This window comes from Typopeltis vanoorti, chromosome 5 (assembly GCF_054136105.1).
Source record: "Typopeltis vanoorti isolate ZY-2024b chromosome 5, IOZ_Tvanoo_1.0, whole genome shotgun sequence".
Taxonomy (NCBI): domain Eukaryota; kingdom Metazoa; phylum Arthropoda; class Arachnida; order Uropygi; family Thelyphonidae; genus Typopeltis; species Typopeltis vanoorti.
This window is the reverse complement of record NC_143553.1, coordinates 43,023,114-43,039,349: the sequence shown is the minus strand read 5'-3', so window position 1 is coordinate 43,039,349 and position 16,236 is coordinate 43,023,114. Positions and strand designations below refer to the sequence as shown.

Below are 16,236 nucleotides of genomic sequence, written 5' to 3'. Positions count from 1 at the left end.
GGGGGTTTGGTGCTCTGCTAGTTATAAAGACCTCTCTTTATTACTACTGTAAAATTGGAGACTTTAATAAAATTCTGTCTCTGCGTGCTCTGCAGGGCACACTGGTGGCTTGGCACTGCCATCAATGTATGACCATTAGGATGCCTTGTGCTGGAATCGGGTGATCTCTTGTAAAGGCTTTGGCCTAGTAAGATTTGTAAGTGAAAACTGCACTCTCAGTATGAAGTTTAATAATTAAATAAATAAATAGACGATTTTCCTAAGACGTTGAACTGACATCCATTTTCCCATGCTCACAATTCTAGCCTATTCAAATCTTTTGCAAGTGCTGCATGTCAGCAACATTCCTGATTAATCTACCTATCTTTGCATCATCAGCAACAAATTACCTTATTTTTTGCACGATAAGACGCATCCCAAATTTATGGGACGATTTTTAGAAAAAAATATTTTAGTATATAAAGATATTTACAAATTCTTACTTAATTTGTATTTATTGTTACAATCATTTGTATTAGAAATATTCAGTTCATCTTCACTCTTGGTACCATCACTGGTCTCGTTAATGTCACCGTTCGTATTACCTTCATCTGAACTATTGTCACTCCCTTCAAAAACTGCACTATCTTCGGTACCATCCATTGCATTACTTATCCTGCATTTCTTAAATGATTTTATAATCGTTTCTTCTTTCACAGCTTCCCATGAATTTTTCACCCAGGTACATACTTCTAAATTGTTGACCGTTTCATATGTACTATTGCTGTAACATCGTGATTTGGCTTTGCCATCCATTTGTTCCACTCTTCCCGCATAAATTTTTGAATGGTTTATTAATAGCTCCATCAAAGGTTTGTAATTGACTTGTAAGGCCTCCAGGAATGACAGCTAATTCTGTATTCGTTTCTTTTAGAAGCTTCTTGGTTGATTGTTTTATGTGCTCTGAATTGATCCCATACTAACATCGCAGGCTTTTTAAACAACGCACCTGGATGTTTTGCCCACATCTTTTGTATCCATAATTTCATTCCTGTTTTGTCCATCCAGTTTTTATCTTGAACGTAGATAATAATGCCACGAGGAATTTCATCTCTCGGTAACATTTTTCTCTTGAAGATTAACATGGGGGAGTAGTTTTGTTCTGTCCGCGCAACAAGCTAAAATTACAGTGTAGTCAGTTTTTTCGTGACCTGTTGTTTTGATCACTATTGATTTGGTGCCTTTTGAATCTACTGTCCAATTTGAAGGAACATCAAAAGTTAGAGGCACTTCATCCATGTTCACAATTTGATTAAGCTCAAAGTTAAATTTCCTTCTCGCTGATATGAGAAATCTGTGGAATTCTATAATTTTAGCTTCATAGTCAGCTGGCATTTTTTGGGCTGGAGTGGTTTTTGTGTGCATGCATAACCCGTGTCTTTTCATAAATTTAAACAACAAGACGGTAAAATCTAAAATTCCATTAGCAGTTGCCCATCGTTTTGCTTCAAAAATTATCATTTTTGTAGAAATTCCCATGTTTCGATGATTTGTTACCATTTTTCTAGGTGCGAACGGAATGTTTTCTTGTATTTATATAGCAGCTTTAATTGTTTCTCTTGTTTTCTCCACCTTTGAACCATTTTTTTCTGTTGGTGGTGGACCAAAATGTCTTTCTGCTGCTCTGTTTCCATATTGTTTTGCATAATTTATCACATTTAATTTATAACTCAAGTTATATGCAATTCTTTTTTGTTTTACACTAATTTTTTCTAATTTTAAGATAAAAATTTTAACGACTTATAAAAAAGAATTCAAATGAACCATACAAAAGCACATATGTTTACACACTAATGACTATTGACGCTCTAAATCGGTGATTCACCCACATGCAGCGAGATAACTTAGGTACCTACCTTCAGTGGCATACTTACTAATTTTATTAGCATATTGAGCCAGTAATTGAACTTCACTAACAGCTTCGGTACAGTGTAAAGATTCGTATTTTAATGTTACCTTCGGACCATAAGACACATCCCAATTTTAAGTCTATTTTTCTATGCATCTTATGGTCCGAAAAATATGGTAACTTACATTTAGTGAGAAAATTAGCTGCCACTGGAAACAGGTTTTCCCTGTGAAGTAGAAAAAAAAAAAAACCTTTATTGCTGCATTTTTAATGTGGGGTGGGAGTGGAATTTTCCTAGCTTAAATATTCTTTCAATTTTTCCCCTCCTCCTCCATCATGTAGAGATTGATGAAATCAATGCCATGATTTATGGGTTTCCAACTTAGACTCAGATATCTGGTATGAATTTTGAATGGAGTGTAGAATAAAGATCCTCATTCCAACATGGATGGTTTCTGACATAATCAAGGTAAGTATACTTTGGAGAGCAGAAACAATAGTTTGATCATGATATCAAGGAAAGAGATCCAGAGGTCTTCTTACAATGCATTGTTGTAAATGCCAAAGGCCACAAGATAAGGGAAGATCATTTTGCAACTAGATGAGATATTTATGTGGTTACGATCAGTGTTACTAAAACGAAAGGTGATCTCAGCAAGATACCTGGAAATGATATCCTTATCTTTACATGTGAACTTCGCATAATTTGAAAAGACCAAGAGTGTTGGGTGTGTAGAGCAGATTGTTTGATGTTCTGGTTAGTAGATCAACAATTTGCATTCAGGTCATTGTTTACAATCGTATCACCCCTTGTTCTCCTGTTTGCTAGCATCTTTAGTGTACCAATTGTCCGTCCGTCTTCATAATCAGTACTTCATTACAGCAAATACTTCTACTTGTCTTCCAGCTTGATCAGAAAAATATTTTGAAAAATGTAGCCATTTGGAGTTATGGCCATTAATGTCACCAAGGAAGATGATTTCACTATTTGGATAGTTTGATGCAAAAAACGAGCTTCAGAGATAAGATGTTAAAGAGAGCAGAGTGATTTTCCAAATTAGTAGTGGAAGAGACACCATGTGAATGATACATGATAAGAAATCTTAGAACAGAGAAGGTAAGAAAGAATAGATTCAAGATTAATCATCCTTTGGCAAGGAAGACTGCTGAAAAGTACGTATGTCACTCTTTTGGCTGGAGAAAAAATATAGTGTTACTTGGGGTTTGTTCAGAAACAGGAGGTTACGTTTGGATGTCTGTGGATGGCTGTAACATCACTGCTGACATACTATATATGGAACAGATCTCTCTCATTATCTAATTTCTCATTTTAAAATTTAGTTCAGGTTATCCTGTGGATGTTGGTTAAGTGAATATGGTAGAGAATTTTTTTTTTATAAGGTCTTTTGAATATTTTAAATTTTTGTAAGTTTATTTTTTATTTACTTATTTATATCTTATTTTTTTATTTTTCCATTTTTTAAGGGAGATTTTTTTTTTTAATTTCAATCGCAGTGACACCATAGATATTTGAGTTTACAGTCATAGTAATGTTTCAGAGGTATGTAGGGGGAGGGGGGGGGGCATTGGTAATGAGGTTTAGTCTCTGGAATTTATCTCTTGCTTTCAAACTCTTATATTTTCTCATATAATATTTGTATGTTTGGGTCTACAGTTCCATTCTGTGGATTTATTTTTTAAACTCACATATTTTTCATTTAGTGTAACATTCATTTTTACTTTACTTAAAATTCAGTAGTGATAACTTCATATTTCACATTGCATGTTTTCTCTGTGATGTTGGAAAAATGCACTGATAAGCAGGAATAAGAAGGTTATTATTAGTACCCACAGATTTCATTAGACATAGATTTGCCTGAGATTTCTTGGGAAATATGGAAATCATGGAGGATTCAATAAGGGACCAAAATAGCAACTGGTTTATATAATGCTTCCTACAAGAATAGACGGAAAGTGTGTTGACAAAGTCAAATAGGCTGAAAAGTATAGATATGCTAGAAACATATAAGTTACTAAAGGGATTTAATAGAGTATATGCTAAAGAAGTTTTCAACATGTGATGGACTTTATTTCCACTCTTATTCATCATCTCTATTCTTGCATTATGAAAGAAAGTGGCATTATATTTGATATTAGAATCAGAGATACCAAGCTTAGCTCTTTGATTTATGCAAATAATGTTGTACCCCTAAACACATTCAGTCATATCTCCAGTGTTCTCTAACTAAATTGCATAACAACTGTAACAAATTTGGCAGGTAAACCAGCAATAAATAGGCCAAAATTATGAAAATAGGCAGAAACTTTGAACACATCAACTGCATTCTGAATGGAGAGCCTATAGAACAAGTAAAATATTTCAGCTGTTTACACACAGTTTTTAGTGAAGATGGCAATTTAAATCTGAAAATAGATAACAGAATAAGCAAAGCTTGTATGGTAGGTAGCACCTGAATAAATGTATATAGAATAAGAGAAAAATTCGCCAAAACAACAAACTAGCAGTATACAAGACAGTGTTCAAGCCAGTTTTAAGTTATGGATCTGACAGTTGGGATAGAAATAGAGCACTTGACCAAAGACCACTAATATGAGAGTTCTTAGAAAAATTAGGAGGGTGAACAGATCTCATCAATAGAAAGGAACTTGACATTGTTAACATTTGCATATGTGTGAGCAGAGCTAATCCAAGGTAGTATGGCCACTTAAATGGGTAAGGAAAGGTTAACAAAACAAGTTTTTGATGCTAACATGGCAGGAAAGATATTCAGAACATTTGCCATGTCAGTTTAAGAAATGTCATATCTGGCATTTCATGAACTGGCATTCATGAAATGTCAGATACTACAATATTGGAGTGTTGACAAGCAATAAACTAATTTGGAGGAAAATTATTGATAAAACAACAGATAAGCAACAAATTAGTCATGCAGTGCTGTCTTAGTAGCCTGAACATTGAGGGTACATATCAGGAAATTGATGCTGATGATATTTATTATATCAATAAGGGTTAGTGTGAGTCTTCCACACTTAGTCATTGTATCCCATGGAGATACCCATGTAATAATGTAGTTTTGTATTTTCAACTAGTGTGAAATATCATGTCAACAAGAACATGTTGCTGTTTAATGACGTGAAAAATTCTTATGCACGTGCACACACACACAGAGATAGACAGACAGAGGATGTCCCTGATATAAGTTCCTAGATATTTCAATAATTCATAGAAATCAGAAAAATTGGTATATTAGAGTGCAGGTTGGACGAAAGTGAATTGCAAGGAGGATTTTTTTTTTTTTTTATGTAGGGAGAAAAAGTTACTTCAAATTTTCACCCATAGATGGTGCTGTGCAACATGCATCATTTACAAATATGTGCAAATGAGAGTTCTATAAAACGCAGGGTGTACTGCTGATAGCTCGTAATGAATGTGTGCAAATTCTAAGTCATTGGGTGGAACAAAATTGTTTTTGTGAAAAGAAAAATTTGTTGCTGTGATGATTACGCACCATGAAGAATGTGGAATAGTGGCATTTTCACTATGCCTGTGATTCTTGCAGCTTTCCGTGCACTGCTTACACTGCTTGTTGATTGTGCTGCTAGGGCATTCATTTGCAATACCACAGCACCGGTACCTGCTTTGAATAACACTGATCTGCATGTTCGAGAGCGATCTGACAAATTTCCACGTTTCTTGAAATATCGTATTAGAAATATTCTGGCAGGAGTGATAGGACCTTGATCTTTCTTCATTCTTTTTTGCGTTCAAAACTTTCGTAAATCTTCCACTACCTATTCTCCACTTATGTAATACAACTTCACTAAAAGTATGTTATCCACCAAAGTAAGCATCACAGCAACAAATTTTTCTGTTCAAAAAAAAAACAATTTTATTCATCCCCAATGACTAGGAATTTGCATGCATTCATTATGAGCTGTCAGCAGTACAATCTGCATTTTATAGAACTCTCATTTGCACATTTGAAGCATGTTGTATAGCACCATCTATCGGTGAAAATTTGATGTAAACTTTTTCTCCCTGCCAAAAAAATCCCCCTCCTTGCGATTCATTTTTGTGCAAACCGCACTCTAATATACCAATTATTCAAATTTTTATGAATTATTGAAATATCTAGGAACTTATGGGACATTCTGTGTATATATAGAAAGTTTTTTAACTTGGGTATATTATGTATTCAAGATACCAAGTAATTTTATATAAACTTGGTTGTTTGCTCACTTGGGAAATAGGATTAAAAACCAAGTTTATATAAAATTACTTGGTATCTTGAATATATACACACATGGACAAAGAAATTAGTGCACCTGGAAGAAACTAAGCAAATAGCTAGAATGTGGGGGTGGTATGCAAATGATCCAAGTTTGGTGCGATTGTGCATGCCCACACACCCTGCAGTGGCACTGCAAGCACGAACCGGCAGCCTTATAAAGCCGGTGTGTAGTCGATAGCCGATTAAAGCGAAAAGCACCGGCTGATGCAAGCTAGAATACAGAGTGACAGTAATTCTGGGTAGACACCAGAGACGTCGATTTAACTTATGGACTTTGACAGGGGCATGATCATTGGCCTGAAAACCAGAGGGTGGTCGGTGCGCTGTATAAGCGTGCACATGAGCCATTCTGACCATACCGTCCAACAGTGTTGGGAGCTGTGGACACGTTCTGGCAGAATGGCACTGGTCGGATCAGGAGGACCAACGCTAGAGAGAATCGACAAATTGTGTGGCAAGCACGAAGGGATCCCACGGTGACCCGGTCCACTATACAAGCAGATGTAGGGAGCTCCTATGTGCCCATGAACCATTTCCCGATGCCTCGCAGAGGCGAATTTACGATCCCAGCACCCATTATGTGTGCTCCCATTAACATCACCTACTCCGTTTGCGGTGGCGCCAGGCGAGAGCAACATGGAACACCACAGACTAGCAACGTGTGGTCTTTAGCGATGAGTGCCGCTTCGCCTTGGGGACAGATGATCATCGTGTCCGAGCGTCACACCTCCCGCATTGCAGGCATCATGGTCTGGAGAGCCATAGCCTACGATAGCCAATCACCCCTCGTTGTGGTACGTGGCGCATTGACGGGGCAGCGGTATGTGGACGACATCTTATGGCCCCACGTTCTCCCATTCCTGGCCGGGATACCAGGAGTGCTATACCAACAGGATAATGCCCATCCTCACATGGCTTGGGTTGCCCAAGCCTGCCTGCATTGTGTACAGACACTTCCATGGCCTGCCCACTCCCCGGACTTGTCCCCTATCGAGCATGTTTGGGAGCAGCTGAAATGCCAGCTCCCACCGTGTCGCAATATCCGGGATTTGGAGCACAGCATCCAACACGTGTGGGCCAGTCTCTGCCACAGGACAACATCAGGCATCTGTTCGCCACCATGCCGGACCGTAACGCCGCATTGCAGCATGTAACTCCGCACGAGGCGGTGCAATGCACTATTGATGATGGTGACCAGATTGCGTACCATGGATCCCTTTGTAATTGTCCTTCAGCTCTGTTTTTGCCATCATGTGCATCACTTACCTGTGTCATTACACCAATAAAATTTCAGTTGAATCCTATGCTTCCTTCTTGGTGCGCTAATTTCTTTGTGTGTGTGTGTGTGTGTTTTTAGAACCTTCTGTAGGGCTGTAGGAACAAAGAAATCTCATTGCCTAATTTCACAATTTAAAATGTTGTCTACAAAGTTGTCTTCTTCATATTGTCTGCCATTCAAGAAATTTATCTTCATATTAACATATTCCTTCCTTTCCCTGATCACTATTGCCTGGATGATCTTGCCTCTTTTATTTTCTTCATCTCAGTAATGTCATCTCTGTTAACCGGGTATTTCTGTAATTACCTCTGCTACCTTCACCGCTCTCTGGTAGTTGCCTTTCTTTTCACAGTTCTTCCCGTTTTCATAACATAAACAGGAAGAGTCATATTTAACCTGATGATACCTAGCTGACATATCATTTGCATCACCACCACAACAGGGAAAATAGTTTATATTTCTCAAGATTACTCGCTACTCTGCAAGAGTGATAGTTACATGTCCTAAATCACCTGGAGTAGATTTATGAAGATTTTTCATCTTTTTAGGTGAAACATGGGTAGTAGTGTTCCTTGTGGTACATTGTTGGTGCTTCAGACAAAAGAAGCCCCAGAGATGAATCACAGGCAACATGAAGCTAATGTCTCAAACAAGGCATCTCAAGGTTTCCAAGCCTCCTGGACTACTCACAATTATGATGAATACAAAACATAAAAAGTTCCATGCCGGCTCAATCGTCACCCGGAATAACAAGGATCACATTGCTTGTTTAGGTGGATGGCAAGCTTCGAAAAATATGTTACAGTCCCCTAATCAACAGTACCTCAAGATATGTTCCCTAAATATAGAAGGGCTATCTAAATCCAAAGTCATCGGCAAAATAGCTAAAGATAAAGCAATTGACGTCTTGGCTCTCCAGGAAACCCGTCGTGTCTTATAACTGCCACCTCAAGCATGGCCTAGCAACCTATATCTGGCCTGGTCTCAAGAATATATAACCCGAAGTGTTCCTGATACAGAATACTCCATCGGTATTAATGTTCAAAATATCACCATATACAATGTCTACAAACCTCCATCGCAATCCTGGCCTGATGAGATGGACAGACTTTCTCCTTACCCTGCGCTATCTATGTTAGTGACTTCAATTCCCATCACACCATGTGGGGCTATTCCTCTAACAACCGGGATGGTAATAATCTAGCTAACTGAATGGATACATATATGTATTTGAATTATGATGCCAAGCAGGATGGCACTCTTTACTCAGCCAGATGGAACAGAACCTACACCCCAGATCTGTGCATAATGTGCATAATCACTAAAGACTTCAAAGACCACCCTCTACCATCAACCAGAACCGTCCTTAACAGATTCCCTAATAGTCAACATCATCCTACATTAATAGAGATAGGAACATCAATCTCAGTCATCAGCGGAACACCAATCGTTAGATGGAATCTCCGCAGGTCCAACTGGACTGCATTTCAGAAACAAATCGAGCAAACCATTAGAGTAATTCCACTTACTCCTAATTGCTATCCTAGATTTGTTAAACTACTCAAATCTGCAGCAAAAACCTCTTGTTAAATTGTAAATGAAGATATTTTATATATTATGATACTTCATTCACATTTAAAATAATCCACCATGTCATAAGCAAGACTTGTAAATATCATTTGTTGTTAGTCTCTTGCTTATAATATATTATTCATATAAATGCTTTGAGTTTTGTTTGTTATTAATCAATTATTTAATCTTAGAATATATAATAATAATGAAAAGACTCTATATAAACATGTCATTCATTTTATTTAGTTTATTCTGTAAAATTTATTATAAGAAACTGTATGTATGTAAATTTAAATGTATATTATATGAATTATGATATATCTTTTATTTCTGTATGTAAGCGTGATTTTATGAAATTCTGCTAATGAGATTTGATTGGTCACTGTCAAGGAAAAGGAGTTAATTTTAGATAGCGTGGGGTGGAGCGTGAGCTACTGTATTCGAAGGGAGAAGGAGTGTTGATATGAGAATGAAGGTATTTTATTGGATAACGAAAGTAAACAGGGGAGAAGCATTCAGGACAGCATGGAGTGAAGTAAAGGGGTGGCAGTAAAGGGAATTTGGAAATGCCATAAATAAATTAAGAAGGGATCGGGAAATGAATAAGCAATTCGGAATATTTCTACGGAATTCTAAAATTACGTCGAATTCTAATTGTTTTGAGGAAGAATAGTGCAAAGCTGAAATTAATGTGTAGAAGAAAATAAGGAATAAGTAGATTACCTGAAACAAGTGCGTCAAGACTTGTGAAGCTCTATGTTTAATATTTCAGTTATATAATGAAGATTCCTTTTGAATAGTGAATGATATAATCACGTAATCACAAGAAAGATTTATTTAACCAAATATTTCGGTCTGGAAATAGCAGACCGAAATACCATCGTCAGTGGTATTACAAGAACAGTTTAAAAAATGCAAGCTAGAATACTAACAATAGATCATTAAAATTAGAAAACGCCACGCGATGTTATATCACTAAATATGAAACGGAATATTTTGAAGTAGAAACATGATTGAATTTGCTATTTAAAAAAAAAAAAAAAAATAATAATAATAATTAATTAATGAGTAATCTTGATTAGACTTTCCCAGATTTTTGATATAGATATACAGTCATTACGATTCAGGTTGGGACGATGGAGCATTTTTTTTTTTTTTTTTAATAGCAAATTCAGTCATGTTTCTACTTCAAAATATTCCGTTTCATACTTAGTGATATAACATCATGCGGCATTTTCTAATTTTAACGATCTGTTGTTAGTATTCTAGCTTGTATTTTTTAAACTGTTCTTGTAATACCACTGACGATGGTCTGCTATTTCCAGACCGAAATATTTGGTTAAATAAATATCTTTCTTGTGATTACATGATTATATCATTCAGTCTTATGTCGCAAGTATCCTTGAAACAACAAATTCCTTTTGAATAGTGTTACTTCAAAGAGATAGTTAACTTCAGTTTTAAATGTGCCTATAGTGAATCCAATGTGCAAAGGATGTAACCTGGTAAGAGCAGTCCATTTTTTTATATTTCAGCATGAAGAAATAGAGTTAGCTCCGCCTGATATATCTTAACATTAACTGTGGCGTTCTACTAAAATTAGCCGAAGTATGGAGCTTTAAAGTGTCCCCCCCCCTGAAGTGATAACTGCCTCATAATTGAATCGAGTGTTTGTTGACTAAGAGAGAATTAGAGAATTCTACTTTAAGAATATTTACTGTGAGATTCTATAACATTGAACTGTGTGAACCATTTTTAATTATTCGGAAGAATATAAAATTGGCAGCTGGATGTCTCATGCCTAATGTTTTATGTTTGTTATGAGTATTTGAACTAAGTTGATTTGCATTATCTTGTTTTCAAAGTTATACTTAATGTACATGTTATGTAACCCTGCATTAAATGTCTTGTTTTAATGATTCCAATTTGGTGTTTGCCTGATTCTCTTTCTTTGCACCGCTCATAAAGTTTATCGGACCTTGCGGAAGCCTTAATTGATAATATTAACCTCGGCCTGTAGAAAAGTGAGATTGCAAAAGTTAGTTGATGATTGATTCCACTATATTATATAGACTAATCTGAATATAGGGTGGCGCAGGATAATATAAATTTCTCTATATTTGGATTAGTAATCAACCAACAATTAATTAAGATAATAAAAAACAGATAATTAAGAACTACGTTCTAACAATATGGCATATTCAGAGCCAGGATGTACGATCCAACACTCTGTCCCTAGAGGCTACAGAAAACAATAATCCCATGTTGCAGTAGAGAAAGTGAGGAACTCCTAGCCAAATATGAGGAAACTGAAGATCCAACTATTGCTAAGCAGCTCATATCAACCCTGGATAAAAACAGAAAGGAAAGATGGATCTCAACCATCAATGAACTCGATTTCGTCACATCTAGTCGGAGAAGCTGGTCACTTCTGAGAAAATTAGATGGAGCAGAGCCAACAACACACAAAACAACAGAGATAACTCCTGATCGAATGGCTAACCATTTATTGAAAACCTTCAAGATTCATCCCAGCTCTACCAGGAAAATTGCTGTACAAACTTCCACCAGACCAATCCTGAAGATGAAACCCAAGCTTCCTAAACTCATACACCCAGTATCTCAGGAAGAGGTACAAATAGCCTTAAAACTTACCAAGAATGGCAAAGCTGCAGGAGTGGATGGTATACTCCCTGAGTTCCTAAAACATCTTGGTCAACATGGCTGGCTGCCCTTTTCTCAGAAATCATCATGACTGGTAAACTACCAAAGCTGTGGTGGGAAGCCAAAATAATTGCCATGCCCAAACCAGGGAAAGATCCAAATGATGTAAAAATCTGCAACCTATTTCCTTGCTTTGCACCACCTTTAAGCTCTTTGAAAGAATTCTCCTTAAAAGATTTTACCACTTATCAAAAGAGCACTGCCGACTGAACAAGCTGGCTTCAGGCCAGGAAGAAGTTGCTGTGACCAGGTTCTGGACCTGACAACTCAAATTCAAGCAGACTTCCAGAAGAAACTTAAATCTGGAGCCACTTTCATTGACCTAACATCTGCTTATGACACTGGATCAGGGGCCTCCTCCTAGAACTAGGAAATATTATAAAGTGTAAAAAAACTTTCCAACTTTTTGATTCTGTTCTCTCCAACAGAAAGATCCAGGTTCATATTAGCGGAAAAAAGAGCAGGCCCAGATTCCTTCACAACGGTCTTCCTCAGGGCTCTGTGTTATCCCCTATACTTTTTAACATCTACGTGTATGATCTACCTCATACCAGATCAAGCAAGTATATGTATGCCGATGACCTAGCGATCTTACATCAATCCACCTCTTTTACCAACCTTGAATACAGACCTGAACATCCTTGAACAGTACTTTAAGCAGTGGTTCTTGAAGCCAAATCCAACGAAAACAGTGTCCTTGGTATTCCACCTGTACAATGCAGAGGCGAATCAACAACTCAACCTTTCTTTCTGGGGAAAAATGGTAGAACACGAGCCTCACCCAAAATACCCTGGGGTGAGCCTGGACAGAAGCCTAACCTATAAAAGGCACATCATCAACCTCGCCAATAAAATTAAAACCAGAAATAATATCATTTCAAGGCTTGCTGGAACAACCTGGGGTTGTGGTGCAGAAGTCCTAAGGTCATCTGCACTAGCCCTCGCATTCTCTGCAGCAGAATATTGTGCCCCTGTCTGGGAAAGAAGTACACACACTAACATTATAGACACCCAGCTAAGCTCTACCATGTGTACAATTAGTGGGACAGTGAGAAACATCCCTCTCTCCTGGCTGCCTGTTCTATCTAACATTGTTCCACCACACATATGGAGAAGACAAGCCTCGATTAAGGAATTTAATAAAGCAGTGAGCAACCCACTCCTGGCCCTACATCAGACTCTCATAAACCCACCTAGTCTATACCTCAAATCTAGAAATCCTCTCTGGTCCATGGACAAACTCTCTTCAGCTGCACTGCCATCAATTTCTAACATATGGAAAGAACACTGGTCCAACAAACGGTTTCCTGGTAAGATCCCTGTGCCCCGCAGCCTGGTTTTGATCTTCCTAGGAAGATTTGGTCATCAATAAAGAGGATCAGAACTAGTCAGGGCAGATGTGGCTACCTTCTAAATAAATGGGGGCTGTCAGATCATCCTTATTATGATTGTTCTCCCATGGCTCAGATGATTACACATATTGTTTACGACTGCCCAAGATGCCAATTTCACAGTGGTGGCCTACAGGACATCCACAAAGTAACAGATGAGGCCTTGAATTGGCTTTCCAGCCAGGACCTTGACCTGTAGTTGGTGTGGCGGTGGTTATGGAGGAAATAGAAGATCACGGTCTCGTCTCACCACGAAGACGTTATTCTCGTAGTCACTCTTATAGTCCTCGTCATGGTTTCAACAGAACTCCTCCTCATGTTAGAAGATGATTATGTAATGTAAAATGGGCCCCTCTAATGGATCAAGTTTTCTCACACAAGACACAACTGCTCTCTAATTAAACCTAGGATACAGCTATATTTATGTTGTGAAGTGTTGTGAGTACATGCAGCCTTGTCATACTTGTTACAGTAGGACGATAATTGTCCCTGCCTGACTTGATTATGACAAGTTACTTTTGCTTTATTTAAAAAAAAAAAAAAAAAAAAATGAAGACTTAGAAAGCTAGTTGTGCCTTTATGTAATAAACTTTTATATGTTAACAAGTTCGCTGCCACGCTACTTCGGCATAGTCTGTTCCCGTACGCCGAGCGATTTCACTTCTTCAAGGTCAGTACGGTAATCTCGTTGCCGGCGGTAAGCGTCATACGAGTATACTTGTAGTTGGCTTGTGCAGAGCATATACCATCTATGAGAATACACAGTTTTGATGCTAGCTCCACAAGCCAAGTATTTTCACTTCAAGGTCTGTACAGTAATCTCATTGCCGGCGATACTCGTAGCTGGCTTGTGTAGCTGATTTACCAACTACGAGTATACTTGTAGTTGGCAGCGAATGTGTTAAGATTTTCATCATTTGTTGCTGGAAATTGTGATTGTACTTTTCACTTACCAGTTTCATGTAGCCATAAGCATAAATAAATCTTTTTAGGTTTACTCTTAAACCTGTTCTTTCATTGACTCCTTTGACGGTGTTAATCATGATTTAAAGTTCAGAAAGAAAGAAAGAAAGAACATTGTGTGTGTTCACACACACACATGCACAAGTTTGCACTCACACAATTTCCATTGTTTTGATATTACCTATGTAATAGCAAGTGGTACTTCCTTTAGCCTCAGAACAGCTTTAACTTTTCTGCTAAAACATGGATGCCACTAGGTGCCAAAAAGTATTCCACAGGGATTCTAGACATATAGTTTCAGTCACATCCTGCAATTGTCTGACAGTGGACTGTAGAGAATCATGTTAAATATTCTCATGCCTGTTGAGCTATGGTAGTCACCTTTGTGTTGCTGGAACTATTTCTGATTTATATATTCTTGTGATGCACAGCATATTATCCTTGAGAGGATACACTTACTAGACGAATGAAATGTGAGCACACAGGAATCTACGTGTATTCTGAATACAAGTATTGGTCCCTAGCAATATTCAAATAGACCACAGAATTTAGATGTTAGTTTGCTAATATCAGGAATCCTAATGTGCTCTGAGAAACCCCTGGCAACACCACAAGCCTGTACTGTTGCAATTGGATTCATTGATTCTTGCTTCTTTTGCCCATGATCGATGTCACTGCTATTGGCACATAACAATTGCAACCAGAATTCATTGGGCTACCAACATTTTTCCATTCTTCAAGTGTCCGATATGAGTATTCATTTGAGTGTAACTGTAGGATATCTGTGTTTTTAACTGCTAAAACTCTGGAACTCATTAAGGTCATCCCCTCATATTTTAACTCTTTTTTTTTTTTTTTCTAGGGCATTGTTTATTTTGATCATATTGACTTATGACCTTCTCTTGGAAATCTCTCTCACAACATAAAATTGCCTCCAACTATACATATGCCATTAACTGGATGATTTCTGATTTGGATCAGATCATCTCTAGTGCACTCTCGATATTGTTTTGACATCCAGTATACAGTGATAGTTTCCATACCATTATTGGGTTTTCTAACACACATAGATATCATACCCTTAATACCTGCTTGCCTGTTTTATACATTCTAGCATACATAGATATCTGAGAACTGCTTCTTATTTATAGATAGATTCATAAATAGAATAAATAGAAATTGTAAGCTTATTAATTTTGAAAAATCAGAAACATAGATTAATTTTATTTATTTTTTAATTCTTTTAAGTGTGGAAAGTTATGCAGATATGTTGGCATTATACAACAAATATCAGATGCTTTCAAAAATAATAAAGGAAAAATGTACTGGAGGTGGAGCAAAGAAGGATGGAAAGAGTTTCAAAAATGCGTCAGGAAAAGCTCTGAATACCAGAAGGAACAGTCTCTTTACATTGAAATTTTTGGCATTTGCTTTACAAGGTTTATTTTGGTACAGGACATTTTTTTATAAAATTTCACTAGTATTTTCAAAATATTATCACTTTATTAATTGATCAAATGGTAGATGTTTTCACTGTATTAAGCAGTATTCATATTTGATAAGAAAGTAAATTTGTGTCTGTCCACATTTTATTGTAGCATAACCATCAAAGCTTTGTATTTAACATAATGGTTTAAATTTGTCTAATGAGATCATTTGATTTATCCTCAGCATCTATCATTATATTTGATGCTGGACTGAACAGTATATCATAATTCACAAGAATTATACACTATATTGTACTCTTCTTTTTAGCTACATTTTACACTAGTCTAAGAAAAAAGAAAAATTAAAGTTTGTACTTGAATTAACATATTCTTTTTTGTACTGAAAGCTATTAACTCACCAAAATATTTTTGATTAAACCAAGTAAATCATTTCTTGGTATCTTTAATTTATAGTATAACCAAGTAAAAAAATTTCCGACAATGAAAATTCAAACAATAATGATAAGTGGAATCAAATAAAAGACAATATTCTAAAAGCTAGTAACAAAATACTAGGAAGAGAAAAGCAAAATATAAGAAAACCATGGATAACTGAAGAAATATTAGATTTAATGGAGAAAAGGAGGCTATACAAGAATACAGAAAAAGTAGAACACGA

General features: G+C 36.8%; 1 protein-coding gene across 4 annotated transcripts in view; it reads left to right on the top strand.

The window, feature by feature from the left end:
* LOC150106342 (Fanconi anemia group I protein-like) overlaps positions 1–16,236 on the top strand; it is a 506,449-nt gene that overhangs the window by 167,363 nt on the left and 322,850 nt on the right. For all 4 annotated transcript variants that reach the window (XM_090392383.1, XM_090392381.1, XM_090392380.1 and 1 more), the window contains one exon: positions 15,379–15,579. In XM_090392383.1, coding sequence (XP_090248509.1) covers positions 15,379–15,579 — 201 coding nt within the window. The remainder of the gene's footprint in view (positions 1–15,378; positions 15,580–16,236) is intronic.